The sequence below is a fragment of the Anastrepha ludens genome, chromosome 5 (genome assembly GCF_028408465.1).
Source record: "Anastrepha ludens isolate Willacy chromosome 5, idAnaLude1.1, whole genome shotgun sequence".
Classification (NCBI taxonomy): domain Eukaryota; kingdom Metazoa; phylum Arthropoda; class Insecta; order Diptera; family Tephritidae; genus Anastrepha; species Anastrepha ludens.
The window spans coordinates 12,881,653-12,907,225 of NC_071501.1; the positions used below are offsets into that span (position 1 = coordinate 12,881,653).

Here is a 25,573-nt window from a genome sequence, read left to right on the forward strand (position 1 = left end):
ACTTCAATTCAACTACTTTGGTTCAATCACTCACATCTACTACACTTATTTCCACCAAACACTGCACATTATTCAAGTAATTAAATTAGGTATGTCTTCTTCATTTCACAAACGATTACCTTTCACTTAACTTCCTGTTGTTAATTCTTTTTTTCCATTTAACTTTTCAATTTCACTTGCAGCAAATTAAAAAATTGCAACTCTTAACACAATCAGCAGCGTTGAACCGTGAAACAATTGCAGCATCTCAATTAGCAACATCAACATCATCCACGTCAGCAGCAGCAGCAGCTGCAGCTGCGGCAGCGACCGCAGCGGTTTCAGCATCTGCCTCCGCAACAGGCAATAGCGCCACGTCATCCTCTTCCTCTGCCTCTGGCTCTGCTTCAGCAGCCACAATACAAACAGACACTACTTTGAGTTCGGTAATAGCTGGTAATGCCATGTCACCAGCACGCTCTATTTCAGCCAATTCTGCGTTAGCAACTTTGTTGCGTGGCGATGCCGGTAGCGGCGGTGGTAGTGGCAGTGGCGTTGGAAATAGCGGCAGCAGTATTCTAACAGTGGATGAGGACTCATTGTCATTGGATCGTCTAAATTCGCTACGCATCTATATGACTTCGGTGAAAACGTTGCCATTTAATTTAAGGATCTACGGGTGAGTATGCGCACATTTATAAAGATTCTGTGGAAGTAGCAAGGGCTGGATAGGCAGTTGAGAGGGACTTGTTGTGATAATACCGCGTGCTTAATTAAATAACGCAGTAAAATACTGGAGGAAGCTGGATACAATTACGTTGTATTGTTGATAAAATATCATTTAAAAAAATTTTATTCTAAAGTTGAAATTAAGGACGACATTGAGACTAATTATTTGGAACTGAAGTGCTTGCGACGATTAAGCTGATGATTGATGTTGAACTGAATTTAGAACTAATGCCAGCTGAAGGCACAGTGACGAAGGCGAAGAAGAATGAGGTTATTACTGAAGTTATGGTTAATGTTAATGTAAGGTTTAAGGTTTAAGGTTAAGATTAATACAAGTAAGGTAATGTTAATGTAAGGGTCAAGTCAAAAGTGTAGCCAAATTTGAAAATAAGGCTGAATCTGATGGATATATTGTAGTCAAAAATTAGCTTGAAAGCTAACTGGACGTTTACTTATATTGAAACTGTAAGATAGACATTAAAGCTAAGACAAAATTTGAGGTCAACTTTGAGAATAAGCTTGAGGCTAAATTAAAGCTTATGCCTATGTTAATGCTGAAAGCACCTATACTGTTTCATATGAAGATTAAGAGTGAGCAGCCAACGAGGTTTGCATTTAGGAATAACAACGCTTTGGTTAATCTTAATATAAGAATTAAGTAAGTATTAAATTATCCATGTAGGTGTTGAGGCCAAAGAATACTGAGGGAGAGGTATTTTCTCGTGAGTAGTTTAAATTGGTAGGTAGATAGGTGAAATAGTTGAAGCATCAGACTGGCACTCGCCAACTGCTAGATGTCTACAGCCTACCAGAGTTGTTTATATAACGGGGTACCCAGTGCCCTTAATCGTCTGGCTGCCAAACACCCGGACATTTACAGAGAAATAAAAATAAATAAACAATTGGCGCGTACACTTCTGTTAGGTGTTTGGCCGAGCTCCTCCTCCTATTTGTGGTGTGCGTCTTGATGTTGTTCCACAAATGGAGGGACCTACAGTTTCAAGCCGACTCCGAACGGCAGATATTTTTATGAGGAGCTTTTTCATGGCAGAAATACACTCGGACGTTTGCCATTGCCTACCGAGGGGCATCCGCTATTAGAAAAATGTTTTTATTAATTTTGCTTTCACCGAGATTCGAACCAATGACCTCTCTGTGAATTCCGAATGGTAATCACGCACCAACCCATTCGGCTACGGCGTCCGCCGACATTTACAGAGAAAGTGCTCAATAATCTCCTTCTCTGAAAGGTCCCCACAGCTGCACTGCAAAGAGGATTAAAAGGTAAACCCAGCTTTTCTGCATCAGCGCCAATCGTCCAATGTCCGGTAAGCAAAGCTACGAGTTTGGAAATTAAATGGGTTGGGGTTTCAATGACTATCTGCGTCTATTGTACTGGGGCCATATTATTTTCGAAATGAAGCTCCATTTGATCTGTGCTTTCCTGATATATAAGATTTGCAATTGCCTTTGAACAACAATAAGGGGGATGCTGATGACCAGGTAGGAGATCTCTGAGACTAGTTCGATGTTACTATATCCTGGAGCCCAAATCAGAGATGTGTTACCTGCACACGCAAGAGATTTGAGCTACTTCTTACAAAAGTTGACTAATTTGGATCTCCAAAATGACGCCTGCAGAATCGCAAAGGCTTCTGCCTGAAAAACTTTGCACGATCCTCAAACACCAGTTTGCGGATAAAGGGATCTGTACTAAGTTCAGATCTGCCTAAAAATGTTACCTCCGACCTGCTTTAATCTGATTGCACTTATAGGAGCTCTTGAAGTAACATGAAAGTCGATGAGAATTAAGTGCAAAATGGCATTAGGACAGCACTGGAACAAGTTCTACATTAGAGCGGGTCGATTTAATGTAGAATAGGCCGGTTTGTGGGGAGGCAAAAAAATCGCTCATTGCTCTGTGAAAATCGTATTCTGGGGATCAAAACAAGAAGCTTTGTCGAAGGAACCATACCTCTAAAACGAATTCTGATGTCCCCCAATTTGGGTCGAACGAAAAATCCCACTTTGACCCATTTAGAGTGCTCCAATCGAGTGCAAATGTATGACCGACCCCCACTAACTTTGGACGACCGATCCACCCATGTCAGTGGCACACCCCCTGGAACTCCCCTGGGGGGTTCCCCATACAATAATTTCAAAATATCACCATTTTTGACCTTTACATGAGAAAAGAAACTAAAAAGTTCGACCAAAATTAGGGGGCATCAGAATTCGTTTTAGAGGTATGGTTCCTTCGGCAAAGTTTCTTATTTTGATCCCTAGAATATGATTTTTACAGAGCAACGGGCGATTTTTTTTGCCTCCCCACAAATCGACCCGGCCTAGTGAGCAGCCAGCGAGGTTTGCATTTAGGAATAACAACACTTTCGTTAATCTTAATATTATATAAGAATTAAATTATCCATGTAGGTTTTGAGGCAAAACAATGCTGAGGGTGAGGTATTTTCTCGTGAGTAGTTTAGTTAGTTGGCAGGTATGTGAAATAGTTGAAGCACCAGACTGGCATTCCCCAACAGCCAGATATCTACAGCCAACAAGAGCTGTTGATGTAACAGGGTATTCAGTGCCCTTAATCGTCTACCTGCCAAACGACCGGACATTTACAGAGAAAGTGCTCAATAATCTCCTTCACTGAAAGGTCCCCACAGTTTCTGCAATGAGGAAACCCAGCCAATCCTCCAATGTCCGGTAAGCATAACTGCGAGTTTGGAAATTGAATGGGCTGGTATTCCAGTGACTGTCTGCGTCTATTGTACTGGGGCCATATTATTTTCGAAATGAAGCTCCATTTGATCTGTGCTTTCTTGATAAATAAGATTTGCAATTGCCTTTTAACAACAGTCAGCGGGATGCTGATGATCAGGTTGGAGATCTCTGAGACCAGTTCAATTAAACCCTTCCTGAAAAGCTCATCTACACTTTCATTTCCCTCTATGTTACTATAACCTGGGACCCAATTCAGAGAAGTGCTACCTGCACAGGAAAGAGATTTGAGCTACTCTTTACACAAGTTGACTAAATTGGATCTCCAAAATGACGTCCCTCACTAGCAGGTTCCCTAAGCGCTTTGCAAGCCTGCAGAATCACAAAGGCTTCTGCCTGAAAAACTTTGTACGATCCTCGAAGACTAGTTTGGGGATAAAGAGATCTGTACTAAGTTCAGATCTGCCTAAAAATGTTACCTCCGAGCTGCTTTAACCTGATTGCACTTTCAGCAGCGTTCGAAGTAACATGAAAGTCCATGATAATTTAGTGCAAAATGGCATTAAGGGCAGCACTGGAACAAGTTCTACATGCTTCGGTGATACCAATAGAAGCAGCCCTTTGCACCTTTGCGCTTTCAGTGATTTTTAATTTTGTAATTTAATGCGTGTTGATGTGCTGTGAAAGACTGTGACTTACAAATTCAACCACAGAAATCAGAAATAAATAAAATAAAATAAATCTATCAAAAAAGCGCGAAACTTTTCTTATAGTAGACCCTGTTTTGAGACGGTATACTGCCCACATGAATTACCGAAAAATTATCCCGAATTCCACTTTCTCACCTCTCCACTCTCACATAGAATGGAAATGTGTTTTTTTTCTTGTTTTCTCTTAACTAATCACTAATTCTCTTTACCACTATTTTCTTCTTCCACAGCGATGATTTGTTCGCCGATCAACTTTATATGGACATTGGACTCTCCAACCGCTTACTCAATATAATGGCGAACTCGACTATATTCGCATCGGTTATCTCGTATAAAAATTTAAAAAGCTTTCTTCCAAAAACTTATTACACGCGCGGCAGGTGAGTTTCTCAAGCACGAATACGTACATATACACGCACACAATAGCAGTTAGCCAGCAAAGAGATGCACTGAATTGCACAGTAGTAATGAGCGAAAGTTCAGGGAATGTCTTGGAAGTTTTGCTTTTGGCTTTTAATTTCATGGCAGCAATTTGGTAGTTTGAAATTTTCGAAACTAAGGTAAAATGGAAAGTTTTGCCAACCAATATGACAATTCATTAAGGAAAGTACTATGAAGCGCTGGCGGATTTGGATGGTCAACTTGATGCCGGCATACAAACGCACACACATACACATACGCATTTAAGTGACAAACAACAGCATTTAGAAGACTTTGCTTTGCTCAAAATAGTTCCGCAATCTGCCATAAAGGCACACAGCTAAAGCGTAAACAAATATCTATAGTCAAATATAATATCAATAAATTTGTTTTGCCCTGACGTTTAAAATCACGCTGCTGTTGCTTTACTTGCTTGTCCTGCAGAGAGTTGCCACTGATTAAAAAGTTCGCCTGCCTGTGCTGAAGGCGACCAAGGACCACAGTTTTGCTTAAGTTTTTGACATTTTCCCAACTTTCCTATAGCTGCATGCAAAATAAATTCGATCTTATTGATTTTCCATGGGGTAATGGCAAAATGACTTAAACTTGTGCGCATAACTTTGCAAAAGCGATTGTGAAAGAACAGCAGCATGAAATTTATTTAGAGTATGAAAAGCAATTTTAAAAATTTTGATACTTAGGTAAACGACACAGCTGAACGTAAGCACTATGTCGTTGCGTCTAATAAAGTAAAGTTAATGGCTAATGGTTGGGATAGTGCAGCAAATGCAGTTTTGAAAGCACTTGAAAATGGAAAGTTGAATTACTTAAGTAAATTTACTAGAATGTCTCAAAGTTGAATGTGAAGTAATGAGATTTAGTTGACAGGGCAATGCACACTGGGGTATGATACTTGCAAGGCACGAATTCCGCAAGCAATGGACTGCGCGTTATTTTGTGTTGGCGGATGAATATAAAGGATGGTCCATGTACGCAGCATTTCTTTGTATGTACAAATAAATTACTATTCAGGAAATATTTAGTTAAATTAAGGCGTTACATGGGTTCCGTCGCGTAAAAAAAGACCTATTTTCATTTTTTTTTCTATGTAAAAAATTATTTATTGACTTCAAACTTTTTACTGTCTTATATTATATATAGGTACATATTTAAAGAATAATTTCTGAAATTTTCAAAAAAAAAAAAATTAAAACTCATCCATTGTGACCCCTTCGAAAAAAGGTGCGTCCGCGTTGTCAGCATAACTCCTGACAGGATCATCAAAAATTAAAAAACAAAAATAAGTGTTTTAGTTAAGACCCTAAACTCGTGCTTGAACGAAGGAAAGAAAAAAAGGAAAAATTGGAATTTTGGCAAACATTTTTCCAAAAAAATGAAAGTTTCGGTAAAATTTGCTTGACATTTGGTTTTTTTTTTTTAATTGTTGTAATTCAAAGAAAAAAATCCTTCATCCTAGTACAAGTAAATTGTATTTCGAACACCTGTGTAAAATTCCATCAAGATCGGTTGGGTAGTTTTCGAGAACATTTGACAACCGACTTTGAAAACACGGTTCCGAGAAAAACGCGTTTAAAGTGTTAAGTAACTATAAAAGTGGGCTGGACCGCACACCTTCCAAAGGCTGTATCTCCGAAAAGATTATTCGGATCGACTTGTAAAGTTAGGATAATATTCTTGAAATGTTGTAGAAATTAATAAGCCAAAAAAAATCAATTTTTTGAACCCACAAAACCCATGTAACCCCAAGGGGAAACCCCATGTAACAAGGCGAAAAACGAATACTTAGGCGATTTCCTTAAAACTGAAAATGCCTCGAAAACCTCGAAACTTTTCCAACCTCGAAAAGCAGATGACAAGAATCGCATGAAAGCCGCTTTTTGCGTGCTTTCCAACTAAATTAGTCCCGAAAACAACCTCGAAAAGGCGTGGCTCTATTTCTTTTTTCCATGTTCACTCCTCTCGACAGCATAGGGCCTCGACAAGACTCAGTCTTTAGTTGGTCTCGTTAATCTATTTGATTTCTGACAAGGTAGGAGATTAACCAGCCGCTACTAGTCCTAAATAGTGGGAATGCCCACCTGCAGTTGCTTAGGAACAACGCCTTCTTACTGCTTGGAGCGCCATCTGTGTTTCACATTTTTCTGGCAGAAGGATCGCACAGATGGTTGAGGACTTCGCTACATTTTGGTGTGTCTGCGCTATTACCGCGGTTGCCCGCTTCCTCTTGCTGGCGCCACTGATGCAATGTGTAACTGGGTATTTTTCTTTGTTTTTTGCTTGTTTTAGCAGCCAAAATGCAAGTAACACGCTGACTTTTGTTTGTGCGGGAGTAAGGATGGAAAGAATAAGTTTTTGGGGTTGAGAAATGCATTTTTTTTTTCTTTCTGTTAGAAACAGGGAAAGTAGGTAAATTTGGAAAAGTGCGAGAACCGTGCACCCAGAACCGCTGGGATGGCAGGCTAGTGCATTTGCGCTGAACAATCAAGGCAGTTTGCCCGAGCTCCTCCTCCTACATATTTATCGTGTGCGTCTTGATGTTGTTTCGAACGGCAAATGGTTAATAGAGAAGCTTTTTCTTGGCAGAAATACACTTGGAAGTTTGTCTTTGCCTGCCAAGGAGCGAATGCTATTAGAAAAGACTTTTTCAATTATTTGATGTTCATGAACTCCTATCTATCCAGCACAAACTTCGACATACTCAGTGTATGTCCGGCATGTGAAGGTACCCCGCATGCTACTAAAAATCTATTTTCATGTTCCTTTAAGCCCACCAACCTGAAATTCCCCTCCCTTTGGTGCGTAGCCGTCGAAACAGCATGTTTTCTGGGCCTACTGTTAGAAGAGATGGACAATAACAATCGGTGACACCGCACTGGCTGGACTTGATGAACTTCCACAACAACAACAACAACAACAACAACGAATAGCACTATAGCTAAGATGGAGTTATAAACGACCTGGATCTTTGTTAAATTTGTTCACTTCTACTAAAATTTTATTACATTAGAATTTATCCAGTTTTCACATAAAAATTACTTGAATCCTTTTTTAACAAATTTTGTATATTATATATGGTTTGACCATTATCCATTGGAGATTTCCAAGTGTAAAGTATTCTAAGTGGGAGGCAGTAGAAAGAATTTGTAATATTTATCCAATGTTTTTGGCCGAGCTCTATCATATCCCAAAAGTCATGATAGTTAAGGGAACCCCTTAAACACGAAAAGTGCGGATCTTGAAAACCTGGAAAGTTTTCGAGGCCATTTGAGATTATGCGTCTTTTTACCGTCTCTTAAACAATTATTGATAGTTCAAATCGAACTGAGTATCGAAATTGGTCCATTCTACTCCTTAATAATACAGCTCTACTCATCCACTACGACGACGATTTTAAGTCAAGATTTTAACAAGACGATATGAATCCCCACGACACACCATGGCCCCGTCAATTGACGGCTTGTGTTGTGTGACTTAACTCTTTTGACTACTTTGTAAGAGGGTAAGTGGAGTTGCAAGCCAATCAAGTGCTAGTAGTCAAAACTTTTTCCATTCAAATACTTTAATAAAGCGGCACAGCCAGTATACATGATGAATTTCGTTTATTCAAAATTTACCTCCATTATAGGCAGTCAGACTGCGATCCACACATTTAAGTCGGTAAGGTCTAGCTCGAAATATATATTATATATATTATATATAATATATGTCTTCAAGCACTTCGGGGCTCCCAACAAGCTCTTCGAGTACGTTTAGGCCCCACCCTAAATTCGTATAAATTTTTAGCCACCCTAGTGTTAATTATGCCTACCGTTCCGACTGTTGCAAACCACTGGTTCCAGTCGCTGCAAGGTTAAGGCCGTTGGCATCGGCATTTCCCCGCCTGTCTTGGCAATCTGCACTGAGTCTTGACACAAAGTTGTGTTTCTGAAAATCAGGAAACATGTGGCTGCTTAAGGAAGGGACCTAAGTGGGCTATAATCGGTGAGATCAGCTCATAAGGAATCATATGAGAAAACTGAATGAATACTGGCCAATAAGTTTCGGAGCCCATCATGCGATTTATGTGGGAGTTGGAGAGTCGGGAAAGGCTTAGGCACTTCCTGTACGAACGCTTTGCAAATCAAAACATGCGCTGCAAAATTCAAAGTAACCACATAATTGAGGACCTGAACAGTTTAGTCACAATCTTGCTAAAGTGGCTGGTTGTAAGCAACAAAATATGGTTTAAAGAAGTGTGGAAATAGAGCTAAATAGTATTTTTCTAAATCATCTATCATAACCTATAAAGTGCAGACGTTTCAACAGTCCCTTCCCCCAATCAAAGAGCTCTACTATTTTTTGGCGCTACTACTATTTTCAATTCCACCTTCTTGATGAATGAAGCTCGTCATTCGGCATGCAATTATCAGGCCACCTGATACGCAGAATGACTCTAGATACGCTCCTTTCAGCTGAATCTAAGATGAGGCTGTCATCGAGTAGATTGGGAGCCTAAACTAACAACCTATCGTTCCAGAAATATTGTTACTGAAAATAGAAGAAAAAGAAGAAAATGTAAACGATCTTTTGCAACAACGTTTGGCATGAAAAAAAGCAGTGAATATGGAGCCCAGATTTTACTATCGACTTATAACGCACAAGTAAACCAAGCAACTTCTGAAATTATGCCTTCGATATCCAGCTCTGAGCAGCTCAATGTCTATGAGTCACATAATTGTTTTCCCAGTTTCATCCAATATCAGGTTAAAGAAGTCACATGAAGCGAGTCACCCTGTCGGAAACCTCGTTTGGTATCAAATGGCTCGGAGAGGTCCTTCCCAATTCTGACGGCGCTGCTGGTGTTGAGCAACGTCATCTTGCATAGCCGTATTAGTTTTGTGGGGATACCAAATTCAGACATCGTGGCATACAAGTAACTCTTTTCCGTACTGTCCAATGCAGCTTTGAAATCGACGAAAAGATGGTGTGTGTCGATTCTCCTTTCATGGATCTTTTCCAAAATTGGCGTATTGTGAATATTTGATCGATGGTAGACTTTCCAGGTCTAAAGCCACACTGAGAAGGCCCAATCAGTTGGTTGACGGTGGGCTTCAGCTTTTCACACAATACGCTCGCTAGAACCTTATAGACGATATTTAGAAGACTAATCCCGCGGTAATTGGCACAGATTGCAGGGTCGCCCTTCTTATGGATTGGGCAGAGCACACTTGAATTCCAATCGGCAGGCATGCTTTCATCCGACCATATTTTGCATAGGAGCTGATGCATGCACCTTACCAGCTCCTCGCCGCCATGTTTGAATAGCTCAGCCGGCAGTCCGTCGGCGCCCGCGGTTTAGTTGTTCTTTAGCCGCGTTATCGCTATTCTCACCTCGTCATGGTCGGGTAGCGGAACGACAATTCCGTCGTCGACAATTGGGGTATCGGGATCTTCACATTTTTTGTGAAATGTGCAGCTATCACTATTTAGCAGGTTCGAGAAGTGTTTCCTTCATAATTCAAGATTGCTTTGGATGTTAGTCACCAGTTCGCCGTCTTTGTTCTTACAGGAAAACGCGTGTCTTCCATCTATCACAACATTATCGATCTGGTTTCGTGTTTTCCAATCAGGAAACAACCAAGTGGCTTGGTGAATCTTCTTATGCTGGAATCTGGTGCTGCAGACTACCATGTTTCGGGCCCGAATGATTCCCTCCTTGCCTATCCTGGCGTTGAAGTCGCCAAGCACGATTTTTATGTCGTGGTGGGGGCAGCGCTCAAAGGAACGCTTCAAGAAGGAATCTTTAGTCGCATCGTCCTTCTTCTCCATCGGAACGTGGGCGCAAACTAGTTAGATGTTAAAAAAAGGGGTTTGATGCGGATTATTGCGAGAGGCTCGCCCACCGGAGAGAACGACAGTACTTGGCGACGAAGTCTCTCTCCCACAACAAATCGGACACCGAATTTGCGCTCCTTTACATGGCAGCTGTAGTAGACGTCGCAAGGTCCTATGTTTTTCTTGCCTTGTCCCGTCCATCGCATTTCTTGAATGGCAGTGATGTCATCCTTTATCTCACGAGGACATCTGCCAGCCGGGCAGAGGCACCTTCCCCATTAAGAGACCGGGCATTCCAGGTGCATGCCCTCAAATCGTATCTGTAGAAGCGGTACTCATTTAAAATCTCAAAAATATGCGACTGGGGACACTCAAACTTACTAAAAACTTTACTTTGTAAAAACTGGAAACAACAAACAAATCGTACCTCAAAATGCTCAAAATGAGTCAATTTCATTCATATTTTGGCTTCGCTTTGCTTTTTCTGCCTTTAACCAAAAACAAAATCGAAAAACTCTCTCGTAACTCACTTTGCTGCCAAAGAACTAATCAACAAGCAATGTTTGAGGTTAAGCTTAGTTTTGCTAGCATCAAAAAAAATTCCTCTCGTTGCAATCAATAAATGAAAGCCAACAAAGCAATTTTGTGTTACAAAATGAACCTAATTAGCATTGTACGTAATCAACAAACCAAGCAGCCAATAAACCATTCAGTCACAAAAACACAGACGCATCAAATCAAGCAAGATAAAATCGAGTAAAATACAAATCAAAACCGAAAACGTTGATGGCATTATGTAAAACAGCACTGATTTCGTTGTTCTTGTAAAGTAGGCTACTTTAAATGACATAGTCGATGTGGCACATGCGAAATGCTTGCAATTATTTTTTGTTGCAGAAATTCGTACAAATTTTATAATGAATGCTTGTCGATTTGATTCGCCAGCATTCACTGGCAATGCAATCATATTAACAAGCAACAGGCAAACGAGGAGAGCATTCCCAATACTAAATGCATAGATATGTCTATGCACACGCACACATTCATATATTTGCAGCGCTTAGGGATTTCCTTTGCGTAGTTAGCTGCGTCAAGCAAATTGGACAAATAATGCACAAAATTGCATACAAAGCGGAATACTCACATGCAGCAATGAGAAAAATGATGAACCTTTTGTTTTCCATATTTTTGGAAATATTCGTGCATTTTGCTAATGGCAAAGGCACTGCGCAGAGCATTCGAGATGGGGGGTGTACAGAGAGGCACATGCAGAGGACTAGTTTTCAAACGGTATGGGAAGAATGGAAGACCACAAAAATTTCCTGACTATTATTATTATTTGATATGGTGATGTAAGAGGGTCGTTTGAAAAGTTCATGCAAAGTCAAAGAGATGTCACTACTGGCGCATATTGAAGTTGTAAAGGGTTTTCCAATAAAAGGAGTTATTTTGATATTCAAGAAAAAATGCTATTTTTTAATATAAATGATCGGCTGTTTATTCCATTATAAAGAGGAAGGAATGTCGTTAGTGAAAAGTAAAATCAGGCAAATAACCACCACGACCACGCTTGCACGACAATATCCTTTTCATAAAATTTTCCATAACCGAATTGCAAAGTGACTGCCCTATGTCCTCGATAGCCTCACGAATTCCATCTTTGAGGTGTTGAATCGACCCTGGGCTGTTGGCGTAGACCTTCTCTTTCACGTGGCGCCACAGAAAAATGGCACAAGGTGTTAAATCACAAGATCTCGGTGGCCAATTGTGATCACCTCTTCGAGAGATAACACGATTCGGAGACTTTTCCCGCAAAAGATCAATGGTTTCGTTGCTTGTGTGGCACGTAGCGCCGTCTTGTTGAAAATAAACGTTGTCCAGATCAATACCATCCAGTTCCGGTCATAAAAATCGTTAATCATCTCTAGCGCAATCCATTCACCTGTAACATCTGTTACAGGAAAACCCTTCAATCTCTTGGAAGAGCACACCCTAAGTTTCAACCAAATCGGTAAACTTCTGTGCGTTTAGAATTTGTTTGAATCAAGAAAGTCGGGTGATTTCCTTCTCCCGCACCAGCTCAAGCCAGAGAAGTTCACAAAATTAATGAAAATTGGGTACCAACTCTTTTCACATCCCCCTATTCACCAAATACTCAGCTCCCTCGGATCCTTCGAACTACTAGTCGTTCCTCAATTTTAGGAAATGGCTGGCGGCAAAAATATTTTATTGAGTATTGAACAATATTTGAAGAAATGCGAGCGGCAATAGCTTGGCTGTTAAGCTAACAGACCCTGACCCTGAAAAAGAAATCCTCTGTCTCCTCGGTAGATGACTGTAGTGACTTCTTTGGAAGTCACAGGTTGAAACAAAGGCATGCAAAGCACTGACAGCTTTCTGGTGGTGCAAGAGCCTCGTGGGATCTTTCTCCTACCAAGACCCTATGGATCTACTCGGCTATGATAGGACCTATTATCACCTATGCATCAGTGGTCTGGATGAGCAGACTTTCTCTCGTGGGGGTCAAGAGGGTCATATCAAGACTAAAAAGTACTGGGGTCACCTGTTACACCGGAGCTTTTCCGACTACTTCAGGCCGAACATTAGATGATCTGATTGGTCTACTACCACTTGATGCTTTCATCCAAGGAGAGGCCTTGAAGGCCATCTCCTGGCTGAAACGCAATGGGTACTGGTTCGGTCCTTGCCCGGCATTGGATAACAGAGAAGGCATGGACTTCGATCCAACTACTTTCTCCATGCCCCTTGACTCCATGCCAGCAAGAGTCGTACTTGACAAGAGATACAGAGTGGTCAAACTCAGAAAATCAGCCCTGCAAACACTGTTTTCGCATTTTCCCGGATTACTCGAGGACCGATCACGGCTACGGCTCTGGGGTCTACATGGAATCCAGCGAGACAAAACTACACTTCGTTCTTGGAATGCATGCATCTGTGTGTCAAGCGGAGGTGTATGCTGTTCTAGAAGCGATGAACTTTGTTGTGGAAAACAGGCGGAGAGACAGATCTATATCTAGGTGATCTTAGACAGTCCTCCAACCACTTCATGGGTAGTTGAGTGATGTTAATTCAGGGGTAATGAGACCTCTCACTTCTTAGCTAGGAAGGGCTCTGAGGCCAACTCCTTTGGGCCGGAGCCCGTTTTGCCACTCCCCCCTGCAGCCATCCCTTCTGCGGCTAGCAAATGGGTTACTAAAACCCACAAGTGAGCTTGTCAAGCTGAGAGAGGCTGCAGATGGACTAAACTGATGTAACCAGCAGGCAGCTGATTGGACTCATGACGGGCCACTTCATGTGGGCGAAGCACATGGAAAAGGTAGGCATCTCAGACAGTGTACTCTGCCCAGCCTGTAAAGAGGAGAATGAGACGACGGAACACTTCCTGTGCGTCTGCCCCGCCTTCGCTCGAATCAGGCTTGAGGTATTTGGCACTGGTGTGTTAAGAAGTGACCACCTTGGCTCCCTGACACCACAAGATCTACTCAGATTTCTTCGTTGGTCGCGTAGATTTAAAGAAAATTAAAAGAGAATCCGAGTGCAGTACAGTGGACTTAATTGTGTCTGAGTGCCGACAAAAACAAAACAAAAGCCAGGTCGCTGAAATTGTCCTTTCAGACATTCTTGTTGATACAGAAAATGAATGTCGAAAACGTCGATAAAAACACAGAAATAAGCGAAGTTGACCGGCATGACCCAGGAGCTTAAGATCGCCCATGAAAAATTTTTAAACTATTTGTACAAAAAAATGAATTTCTTTTTCCCCTTTAAAAACAGCCTAAACTCGAAAAATTACTTCACGGGGTATGTTTCTTCTGCTCAAATATGAACGAGACGTTATCAATAAAACGGTCCGCGGATGACATATGGCAAAAATAAATTTTTTGTTTTTTGGTAGGACTGTTATAAGCTTACGTGGCAAATTTCAGCGTGATATGTCACATAGTTTGTTTTCTGTGCTACTTTAAACAAGTCAAGCTCGAGTGTGTTCTTCGAATTTAACGATGGAAATTCAAGTTGAACAAAGAATTTGTTTGAAATTTTGTTATTCCAACAAAATTTCGGCTTCAGACAACCTATGGGGACTCTGCCCTATCGCGTGCACGTGTTTTCCAGTGGTACAAATCGTTCAAAGAGGGCCGTACATCGGTTGAAAACTTGCCTCATGAACGTCGTCCAGCAACATCAGTAAACGACGAAAACATCGGAAAAGTAAAGGAAATTGTGCTTGAAAATCGCACAAATCGCAAATTCGGTTAACGCTAAATATTATTTAGACGTTTTAAAGCGTTTGCGCAAGAACATTCGTCTTAAAAGGAAGGAATTGTGGGACAGCAAGTCATGTTTCTTGCATCACGATAATGCACCAGCTCACACATCACGTCTTGTTCGCGATTATTTGAACAAAAATAATGCTAATATCGTTCCGCAAGCACCGTATTCGCCTGATATGGCTCCATGTGACTTTTTCCTGTTTCCCAAGCTCAAGTTGCCGCTCCGTGGAAAACATTTTGAGACAATTGAAGTCATAAAAGAGAATTCGAAGAACACACTCGAGCTTGGATGTTGTTTTTTTTGTCGCCGATTGTAAATAGTTTCACTGTAATCCAAATTATGTATTCAGCAATTTCAAATAGCTGCCAATGAAAACTATTTAAAAAGCAAACTGATTAGCATTCTTGCATTCTTCATCTCACAAGCCAAAAAAAATACTAAAAGTATTTCAAATTTTTTATCACTCCCATTTGAGAATATTTCAGTCTGCTTAAGTATCACATATTGTAAAATAAATTTGTTTTCCTTTTACCACAGCGACACCAAAGAGTCCGATTACATTCTGGCCTCACGTATTTTGCAAACTTGGCTCTTCCAGTCGAATCGCTCAAACGATAATCTACGTGAACCACTCGACTTACCCTTCGAAGCGGGGCATGTGGAGATCATATTTCAGCATGAGGTAGCCCCAAAGGATGGCGATTGGATTGCGGTGTGCGGGTAAGTAAATGAAAAACGCTAAAAAAGTAAATGGAAAACATGTACAAATATGAAAATATTTTAAATTGCGTCATATTTATTTGAAAATACAGGCGAGAAGTCAAGTTAAAAGCGGGCTAATAGGCTCCGAAAAATGTAAATTTTGTTGGTGTTTCTTTCTTCGTTATTTTCAGAATTTAAATTTAAAGATGCATGCTTATATTGATTTTATTGATTAACGTCACTTTATAATACGAAATGTCTCCTTATTTTATAAAACAGAGTCCGAAAATGTTGTATGTGCGCTAATAACTCTACAAAGAGTGCTCCAAATTGAAAAATATCTTTTGAGTTTTGAAGGTTATCTCCATTAGAAAGATATAAGTTGTATAGTTTTACAAAACAGGCGTGTCTAGAAGTCAAAATGTGTCAAAAATCGTAAAATGAAGTTTCAAACTTGAATAAATCAGGAATTATTCAACTCATTGGAGTAGAGGTTTTTTTGCTATAAGACCATTAACTATTTACTATCAATCTGCATTAATAGAAGTTAGCAACTATTTTTTTCTATTATTAAAAAATTTTTGAGAACAAAGGGGAAATTTTTTTTAAAAAATGCTGTTTGTGTGTTTGAGTAATCTCTGGGTTCTTGGTCGGCTGATTTGCTGTCGTCTTACTCACTACTCACACCTTGCTTTAACGAGAGAGCAGTTTTTGCCGTGTGTTTGCTAGTAGTTTTATAGAAATTTAGCCTACAAGCTATGAGAACTCAAAGCCATACATTTTGAACCGAAATTAATAGATTTGGTACAATAATATTATTTTCAATGAAGATCCAAAGCAGTGGTTTGACTGGAGCTTCTATCCCTATGAAATTAGAATTTCAGCCATTAGTCCTTAGATGTCGCTAGGAGTATTTTTAAACCTTCCCAAATGTCTTGTTTTTTTCGTCTGTCAACAATATTTAGTTCATTGTTTGTTACGTTTCATACAACAATGCATTTTTGCCGCTCTTAAAAATGTCGAATTTCGTGCCTTCAAACTACGATTTGCGGACATCGTGAAACCCCTTGTGAAATTCTGCTCTCCCGGTTCAAAAGGAAGTCGCTTTTGCATCGAATCGTTACGGGTGATGAAAAATGGGAGTATTTCTCCAATCCCAAGCGTAAACGATCATATGGTCCGCCCGGCCACAAGCCAAAAACAACGGCCAAACCAAATCGCTTCGGCCGCAAGGCAATGCTATGTGTTTTCTGGGATCAGCGTGGTATGATTTGGTACGAGCTCTTAAAACCAGGTGAAACAGTTGACGTTACACGCAACCAACGACTATTGGACGATTTGAACAGCGCTATACACCGAAAACGCCCAGAATATGCCGATAGGCGTCACAAAGTAATTTTTCTTGATGACAATGCACCACCACATCGAACAAGAGCGACCCGGGAATCGGTGGAGACGTACGATTGGGAACCGCTGGTGCATGCGGCTACCTCACCAAACTTGGCGCCTTCCGGTTATCATTTGTTTGCATCGATGGGCCACGCACCTTCCGAGCAGCGCTTCAATTCTCACGAAGAAGCCAAAAAATGGCTCGACGATTGGTTTGCGCCAAAGACGGCCAATTTTTTTAGCACGGCATCCACAAATTGCCTGAGAGATGGGAAAAATGTGTCGCTAGCGATGGCTATTATTTTGAAAATTAAAATTGTAACCATTTTTCGTTTATAAACGTTTGACATTGTAAAAAAAGTCTGATTTCATGGGTATAAACCTCTATTTAACAATCCAAGTAATCATCATCTCTATAGGAATCAACTGTCCTTGGAGTTATAATAAGTTCTCTACCATTCTTATATAAACAGAGAAGGAGATTTATAGAAGCTTCTTAGGAATGCAATGCATGACAGCATAACAAGTGGAGGTCTAGTTTTTATAAATACGTAGGCACCAAAACCAAGTTTTAATGACCAAAGTCTCTATCACCATATCACCACATGCACAAATGTGATAAAACTTGCACTTAGAATTGACGTTGATTGCCCGTCAATTAAGAGAATGTGCTCTCGCTCTCGGTATCCGTGCACATAGCCGCGATCGTAATCACCACACTATGTAAAGCACAACTAGTTTTTAAATCGCTTTTCCTTAGCACTTGGAGTAAATTCAAAGAAACCTTGCCGATGATATGCAAGAAAACCAGCCCGCAGACTTTAAACTCCACTCCCTTGGCTGTCGGGGAGTAATGGCAGAATAAAGTGGATAAAGCTGTAGAACTTCCCCAATAGAGCGCTCAGAACTGCAACAGGATGCCTTCTGATTTCACCAAATTAAAACCTACTACAAAGTATTTGTGACATAAACTACTCAAATTAAGAAGCTTAACACCAACAAGTGCAACCACTTTCTTGTTTTGATGCTAAAGCAGAGGCAACCAGGATTTCTTAGTGTACGCTGAGCTCCCTCTCAAACATGTCAGAAGCGCTGTCTTCAAACTGACTGATGCCATCCTCACACACATTCGACAACTACCATGTCCAATTATATATCGGTATGCCTTAAATGACATTAATCAAGTCTCAATTACCACCGTTATGAACTCCCGTACCTTCGGAAGAGCTGCCTTCCGCCGCGTGTAACCCGCGTTATATTGGCGCAATTGCGTTCGAGATATTTTCACGATTAAACTTCTGCTTACTCAAAATATACGGTTTTATTCTGCCTTCTATAGGCCGATAGATTTTTAAGAGGAGATTTTTCGTCACAGAAATGCAATCGCATGTTTTCCGCTGCGTTGCTAAAAAGACATCCTAGTTTTTAAAATAATTTGCAGAACAGTTTCCAGGCAATTTGTTTTCCTAATGATGTGAAGTGGGAACCATTTAGGGAAAAACTCTAAATTCAAAAATTATCAAAGAGCAATTTTCAAACGGGAAGTCTTCGTTTTAAGTTTATTGACGATTTTTATTAATCAACACAATTGAACTATTATTTGTGAAAAGTGGACGTACAAGCAAACGAAAAATTTTTTTTTTTAATTAGCTTTCAAATCGAATACTTCGAAACCTAACCATTAAAAAGAACTTAGAGAACTAAGCATATCCTTATTTATATAGAAAGAGTTTTAAAGTAACCCTGTATCCGATAAAATAAAAGGGGAAAAACAAAATTGTGTAAGCAACTTTGGCTACCACGTCACCGGGCACTCGGCAACCGATCTCTCCCGCTCATTTATTCACACACTCGTCCGATCAGTCGTTGTTCAAACGGCGTCGAAGCAACATTGGCGTAGGCTGTGTTGAGTTCTTTCCTATATCACTAACACAATCTCAGTTTTTTCGTTAACAAACAGCAATCCGGAGTCATGGCAATGTCAGCCAATCAGAATTCTTCTAAGTTCTTTTCACCATGAATTTGGAGTTTAAAATTTCACAGCCAATCAGCTGATTCTTTCGAATTCACTGAGAGCCGGTTAACGGTCTGTTTTTGACCACACCTTCTGAATTCTTTTTACCTTGGGTTTTGAATCTAAAGTTTCCAGTCAATCAGCTGTTTCTTTCAAATTCACTGAGAACCAGTTAATGGTCTGATCTTGGTCACACCTTCCGAATACTTTTGACCTTGAGTTTTGAATCTAAAGATTCTCAGTCAATCAGCTGATTCTTTCAAATTCGCTGAGAGCCGGTTAACGGTCTGATCTTGGCAACACGTTCTGAATTCTTTTTACCTTGGGTTTTGAATCTAAAGTTTCCCAGTCAATCAGCTGATTCTTTCAAATTTTCTGAGAGCCGATTAATGGTCTGATCTTGGTCACACCTTCTGAATTCTTTTTATCTTGGATTTTAAATCTAAAGTTTCCCAGTCAATCAGCTGATTCTTTCAAATTTTCTGAGAGCCGATTAATGGTCTGATCTTGGTCACACCTTCTGAATTCTTTTTACCTTGGGTTTTGAATCTAAAATTTCTCAGCCAATCAGCTGATTTTTTCAAAACACTGAGAACCAGTTAACGGTCTGAGAGCCGGTTAACGGTCTGATCTTGGCCACACCTTCTGATTCTTTTTACCTTGGGTCTTGAATCTAAAGTTTCTCACTGAATCAGCTGATTCTTTCAAATTCACTGAGAACCAGTTAACGGTCTGATCTCGGCCACACCTTCTGAATGCTTTTTACCTCGGGTTTTGAATCTAGAGTTTCTCAGCCAATCAGCTGATTATTTCAAATTCACTGAGAGCCAGTTAATGGTGTGATCTTTGGCCACACCTTCTGAGTTCTTTTTACTTTGGATTTTGAATCTAAATTTTCTCAGTCAATCAGCTGATTATTTTAAATTCACTGAGAACCAGTTAATGGTCGCGTTCGCGAAGCCAATGATTTGTGTGAACTTCTCGTCGTAGATTTTGTTCACATCGCAAGCCTCATGACTTGCGATTTATACGCGCCATCTATGCGCCAATTTCTGTCTGATTCTGGCATGCAGTGGTAAATCCATTTATTTCCCGTTTTAGCAACCTGGACTCTTTATGTTGAAGACCGCGTTGTTGTTTTGTTTTTTTTTTGCTTTATGAATTTATTTATTTGTTATTACTTTGTTAATAATACATTTTCCAATATTTTTTCACTAGTTTCTCCAATATTTTCCTCTTCTTTGCTGTCCTTACAATATTATATTTCAGTAAATTTCATTGAAAATGCTTTCGAATTTATATTTGCAGTCATGACTACAAAGCTTCCTTTGAGTCCACTTGGCGCTCAGATTTGTGCATCACCAAGCATCTGATGGCGAACATAACCCGTTGCATATGTCCATTGTCTGGCACATACGTTGTCATGCTGACCAAACGTAATAACAATGTAAGTAATCGAAAGAAGAATTTATTTAAGATGCAGAAAGGAAGATAAGTTGATAGTGTTTAAGAAAAATGAGTGCATATTGGACTTATTTGTTCGGGAAAGTTGAGAAGATCATAAAATTCCACTGGAATGGCTGGTTATAATGATGCAATTAATGTGGATATGCTGTATTTATGACTGGTACCAAGTCATGCACTGGAATCAGGTCATATTTCTGCACACCTTTTACACATTTAAACTTACACAAACGTGTCTTTCTAATCCCCTTTTCCGAAAGAGCTTTTTAAATCACATAGCGAGCCACAATGAATCTTTCACACGAAATCCGGTCTATTACAAATTTATGAAACATATTTACATATGGCTATATCTATGTATGCCATGTACTCATTCATCTCTACCCACACACACACGTATACACTTACTGCCGTCGTGACCTACAGCACTTTAAAACACAAATACTCTGCATCTGCATGCTTTATGGCGCAAAAAGCTCTAGACAGCCCCGAGCTTGGCGGTAGAGAGAGCAAAGAAGTGTGTAACTGTGAGTTATAAATAGTGACGATGGGATGAAAGCAAACTTTTTGAGGTTAAAGGTGAGTTGCAATGTTTTAAAATAAACCCAAACAAAGTAACAAAAAATAAAAAAGCAAAAATGCAAAAGAGCAAAAATAAAAAACTAAAAGAGTAAAACCGGAATGGAGACCAGAGAAAAGTACAAGGCGTGAGCTGAAATTATGGTAATACAGCAACGGCTTTGCGGTGCACTGCTCACTTCCAGCCACCACACTTTTTATAATGGTTGATTTGGTTGGTTAGGTTGCTTCCAGAAATCTTCCGGTTGTTACGTTTACTCCGTTCACACAAACTTTTTCCCCAGCCTCTTTGAGTGCGAGCCAAAGTGCCACAAAGTGGTTGCGCCATATACCATACTAGACATGTACACATATACATGTGTGTGTGTAGCTCCGACACGTTTTTGTTGTCAAGGACAAATAATCGGCTAGAAACTTAACGACTGCAATTTAGATGAGAGAAGGTAAATATCAAAAGGAAAAATTTAATTTTGTTGGCATTACTAGGGCAATATGCGCTTTTTCAGGTGGAAGAATTTGTATAAATTTTTGAGGTTTTTACTTGCAATGTGAGCTAAGTAGTAGGCGTCGTTTGTTTAAGTGCATGATATTGGCTATGAGCTTGCGGTTACTGAGTTCGATTCCTTCCAATCAATTTAAGGTCTAAAAATATTGGGTAGTCGAAAAAATCTTTTCGTATTTGTAATCAAACTCATCAAATCAACTCAAAACTCATTTCTTTTATATTTATAATGAACTTTATTAAACCAAATATGCACCATTTTGGTAGACCACCTTTTGTCATTTTTCTTCTATAGACATTATTCCATCAGTGTAAAACTTTTGTGGTTTCTCGACGAAAAACTGCGACAAGTAATTCTCACAGGCTTCTCTTGAAGCCAACTTTACTCCATTAAGGGAGTTCTTCATAGACCGAAACAAATGGTAATCCGATGGTGCAAGGTCAGGGCTATATGGTGGATGCATCAAAACTTCCCAGACACGCTCTCCCAGTTTTTGCCGAGTCATCAAAGATGTGTGTGGCCTAGCGTTGTCCTGTTGGAAGACGACGCCTTTTCTGCTGATCAGTTCTGGCCGTTTTTTTTCGATTCTTGCTTCAATCTCATCAGTTGTTGACAGTAAAGTGTAGAATCAATCGATCGAGCAGGCTGGAGCAGCTCATAGTGAATGATTCCTTTCCAATCCCACCAAACACACAGCATAACCTTTCGAGGCGTCAATCCTGGTTTTGCGACCATTTGTTGAGCTTCACCACCCTTGCACCATGATCTTTTTCACACATTATTGTCGTATTTGATCCACTTTTCGTCTCCTGTTACCATTCGCTTTAGAAATGGTTCGATTTCATTTCGTTTCAGCAAAGAATCGCAGATGTTAATTCGGTTCATTAAATTTTTCACAGACAACTCGAGCTTCTTTTTGTAACCAGCCTTTTTTAAATGGTTTAAAGCCGTTTGATGATGAATGTGCCTTGGCGATGTCATGGCAGCTTATGTGACGGTCCTGGTCAATATTTTCCATAATTTCATCGACTTTCTCAACGATAGGTCGACCGGAGGGAGGTGCACCTTTCACATCGAAATTTCCAGAACGGAAGCGAGCGAACCATTGTTCTGCTACACGAACTGATACATCATCGTCTCCGTAAACTTCACAAATTTCATTGGTGGCTTGCGTGCCATTCTTCCCTTTTTTATACAAAAATTTCAAAATATAGCGAATTTCTTCATTATTTTCACTCATTTTTGAACAGCTATAAATTTTTTTCAACTTCTCCGAATTTAATTTTTTTTGGTTAAATGAAGCTTAAAATGTCCACTTTCTAACACCATATGATATGACACAATGTGATTGGTAGCACTGGAGATAGATGACTCCAACGACATCTATTGACAAAATACGAAAAGACTTTTTCGACTACAAAATAGTTGCCTACGCCAATGAATTTGTCGGTTCGTTGGTTGATCAATTCAGGACAAAGAGTGAAAGGACGCACGACCAGCTATTGGAACAACCAACAGCTGACCGTCCATCCCAACAGTGACAATGCAGTTCAAGTGTAGATCGCCGATGGTCCACCAGTGATTCGGTAAAAAGGTATTAATGTGTTTCACTCTACACTTTTCCTACCATACGGCTTATTGGTGTTGGAGGTGTTGTTGGTGCGGCCGCCGTAGCCGTATGTGTTGGTTCGCGATTACCGTTCGGGAGTGCGTAAGCTCTATTCTCTGTGCCTGAAACCGCAAAATAATAGAAACGTTTTTTATGGTAGCGGTCGCCCCTTAGCACGCAATTGCAAGTCTCCGAGTGTATTTCTGCCATGAAAAAGCTTTTCATAAAAAATGTCTGCCATTCGGAGACGGCTGGAAACTGTAGGTCGCTCCATTTGTGGAAAAACATCAAGGCGCACACCGCAAATAGGAGGAGGAGCTCGACGAAACACCTAATAGGAAGAGTTTATTATTAAGCCGAGTACGTCACATCATAGGAAATGACTGGATCCTCAGCTATCACGTTTTTTGAATCTTGTACAGATCAACTGTTTGTTATGAATTGCTTATTTCGGTCACAGATCTACAGTGCACCACAAAACCAATGGCACAATCAATATGAAGTAGAGTTATTTGGATATTAAGAGCATCTAAGAGGGAAACTAATCAGGGGTATCAGGTAGCCAGATGGCTCAAACAATATTGCAAACAATCGACTAGCTTGCCATTACTAGGTTTATTGAAAGTAAGCCGAATCTTAGAATTTTCTTGATTTTAATAGAACACGGAAGTCTCTATGCATTTTTTTAATAAAAGGCATATTAGTGATCCGACGGAAGGTTCACGTTGGACAGAAATAAAATAACTCCTAGTTTTCTTAAACATTAGAAGTCATGGAAATGCAGATTTAGTTGGATTCTCTGCGCCAGTTTGAACGCTGAGGTTCTCGGATAGTAGGAATCTTTGGGTTTTGAAGATTAGATGAGCTCAGGAGGGGTGTAATTTAATGGAGTTCTCTCTGTCGGTGATTACATTGAGATTTTCGGGCATTGGAAATTTTAGAGTGGGAGGATTGGATTGACTGTTGAACGAGTTTTCTGTGCCAAATTTAATGCTGATATTCTAGGACAATAAGAGTTTTGCCGATGTGAAGATAAAATAACCAGATGAATAGTATAATTTGATTGAGTTCTCTCAGCCAGTCACCAAACTGAGATTCTTGGACATTAGAGATCTTGAAATGGATGGATTCGAGATTCTCGGACAATTTAATTGAGTTCTCTCCGCCAGTCACCAAACTGAGATTCTTGGACATTAGCAATCTTGAAATGGATGGATTCGAAATTCTCAGACAATAGGAATCTTGAGGGGCGTGAAGATGAGATGAACTCATGAATGTGGTAATTTAATGGAGCTCTCTATGCGGGTGATTATGATGAGATTTTCGGGCATATATTTATTTGCCAGTGATTAAGTTGAGATTTTGGAACGATAGAAACCTTGAAGTAGGAAGATTAGATTATCTGATGGATGGTATAATTTAGTAGGGCTCGTTGCGCCATTCTAGTGCCGACAGTCTCAGACAATAAGAGTCTTTAATCGTGTAAGGATTGTATGAACTGATGAATAGTATAATTTAAGGGGGTTCGCTCTGCCAGCCACTATGCTGACATTCTTAGACATAGGGACTTTGAAAATGGGAGAATTCTAAGTACAGAAGGGCAGTACATTCCTTATGGGATTCGTTCGACAAACATATTACTGAGATTGTAGTGGACTTTGCACCAGAAGTCTTGGCAGTGGTTCGTTGAGGTAAATTGAAAGGGTGTAAGGGTATGTGATCACCAGTTCGGAACAGTAAGGATTGAATTGGACTGAATTGGTAATAGATTCAGCTACAAGATTTTATCAAAGAAGCAGTAGGTCTGGTAGCACCACCAAATTGATACCTTTAGAGTTCGGTGCAATCTCGTACATGTGGTTTCACACATCCAAATACAGGTAGAATTTAGCCTTGTATTGTGTAAACCAGTTGGCGGACTTAAAGATCTCAGAGATTTTAAGGGGTCCTCGACGCGTATTAATTGTTGTTTACTTTCCTGGTTCACTCCACTCGGGAGCATAGGGCCCTCGACAAGACTCAGTCTTGCGTTGGTTTCGTTAATCTATTTTGCTTTCTGGCAGGGTAGGTGATTTGCCTGCCGCTACCAGTCCTAAGTAGTGGGAATGCCCCCACCTGTCGTTGTTTAGGAACAACGCCTTCTTACTGCTTGGAGCGCCATCTGTGCTTCACATTTTTCTGTCAGAAGGATCACACAGATGGTTGAGGACTTCGATAAATTTTGGTGAGTCTGTGCTATTACCGCGATTGCTTTGTTTTTTGCTTGTTTTAGCAGCCACAATGCAAGTAATGCGCTAACTTTTGCTTGTGCGGGAATAAGGATCGGAAGGATAAGGTTTTTGGGGTTGAAGAATGAAAATTTTTTTCTTCTTGTTTGTTAGAAACTAGGAAAGTAGGTAAGTTGAGAAAAGTGCGAGGACAGTGCTTTACATGAGAAGCTGGTTAGTGTAACTAAAATTCTTATACGAGTATTTTGGGGCGCTTTGATTTGATCCACTATATTCTTTCATCACCATGAGGTAAGGTCAACGTCGTCGGTAGGTACCCATGTAAAACATATAAAAGTTTAAGTGGAACCTCGGCCTAAGTTTCACACAGTTGCTATATTATATTTCTATTA

The 25,573-nt window shown here is 40.1% G+C and overlaps 1 protein-coding gene across 1 annotated transcript in view; it reads left to right on the forward strand.

Annotated features, from left to right (window-relative positions):
* LOC128863581 (uncharacterized) overlaps nt 1-25,573 on the forward strand; it is a 294,071-nt gene that overhangs the window by 167,668 nt on the left and 100,830 nt on the right. The window contains exons 9-13 of the mRNA XM_054102812.1: nt 183-268; nt 356-658; nt 4,376-4,525; nt 15,231-15,413; nt 20,107-20,245. Coding sequence (XP_053958787.1) covers nt 183-268; nt 356-658; nt 4,376-4,525; nt 15,231-15,413; nt 20,107-20,245 — 861 coding nt within the window. The remainder of the gene's footprint in view (nt 1-182; nt 269-355; nt 659-4,375; nt 4,526-15,230; nt 15,414-20,106; nt 20,246-25,573) is intronic.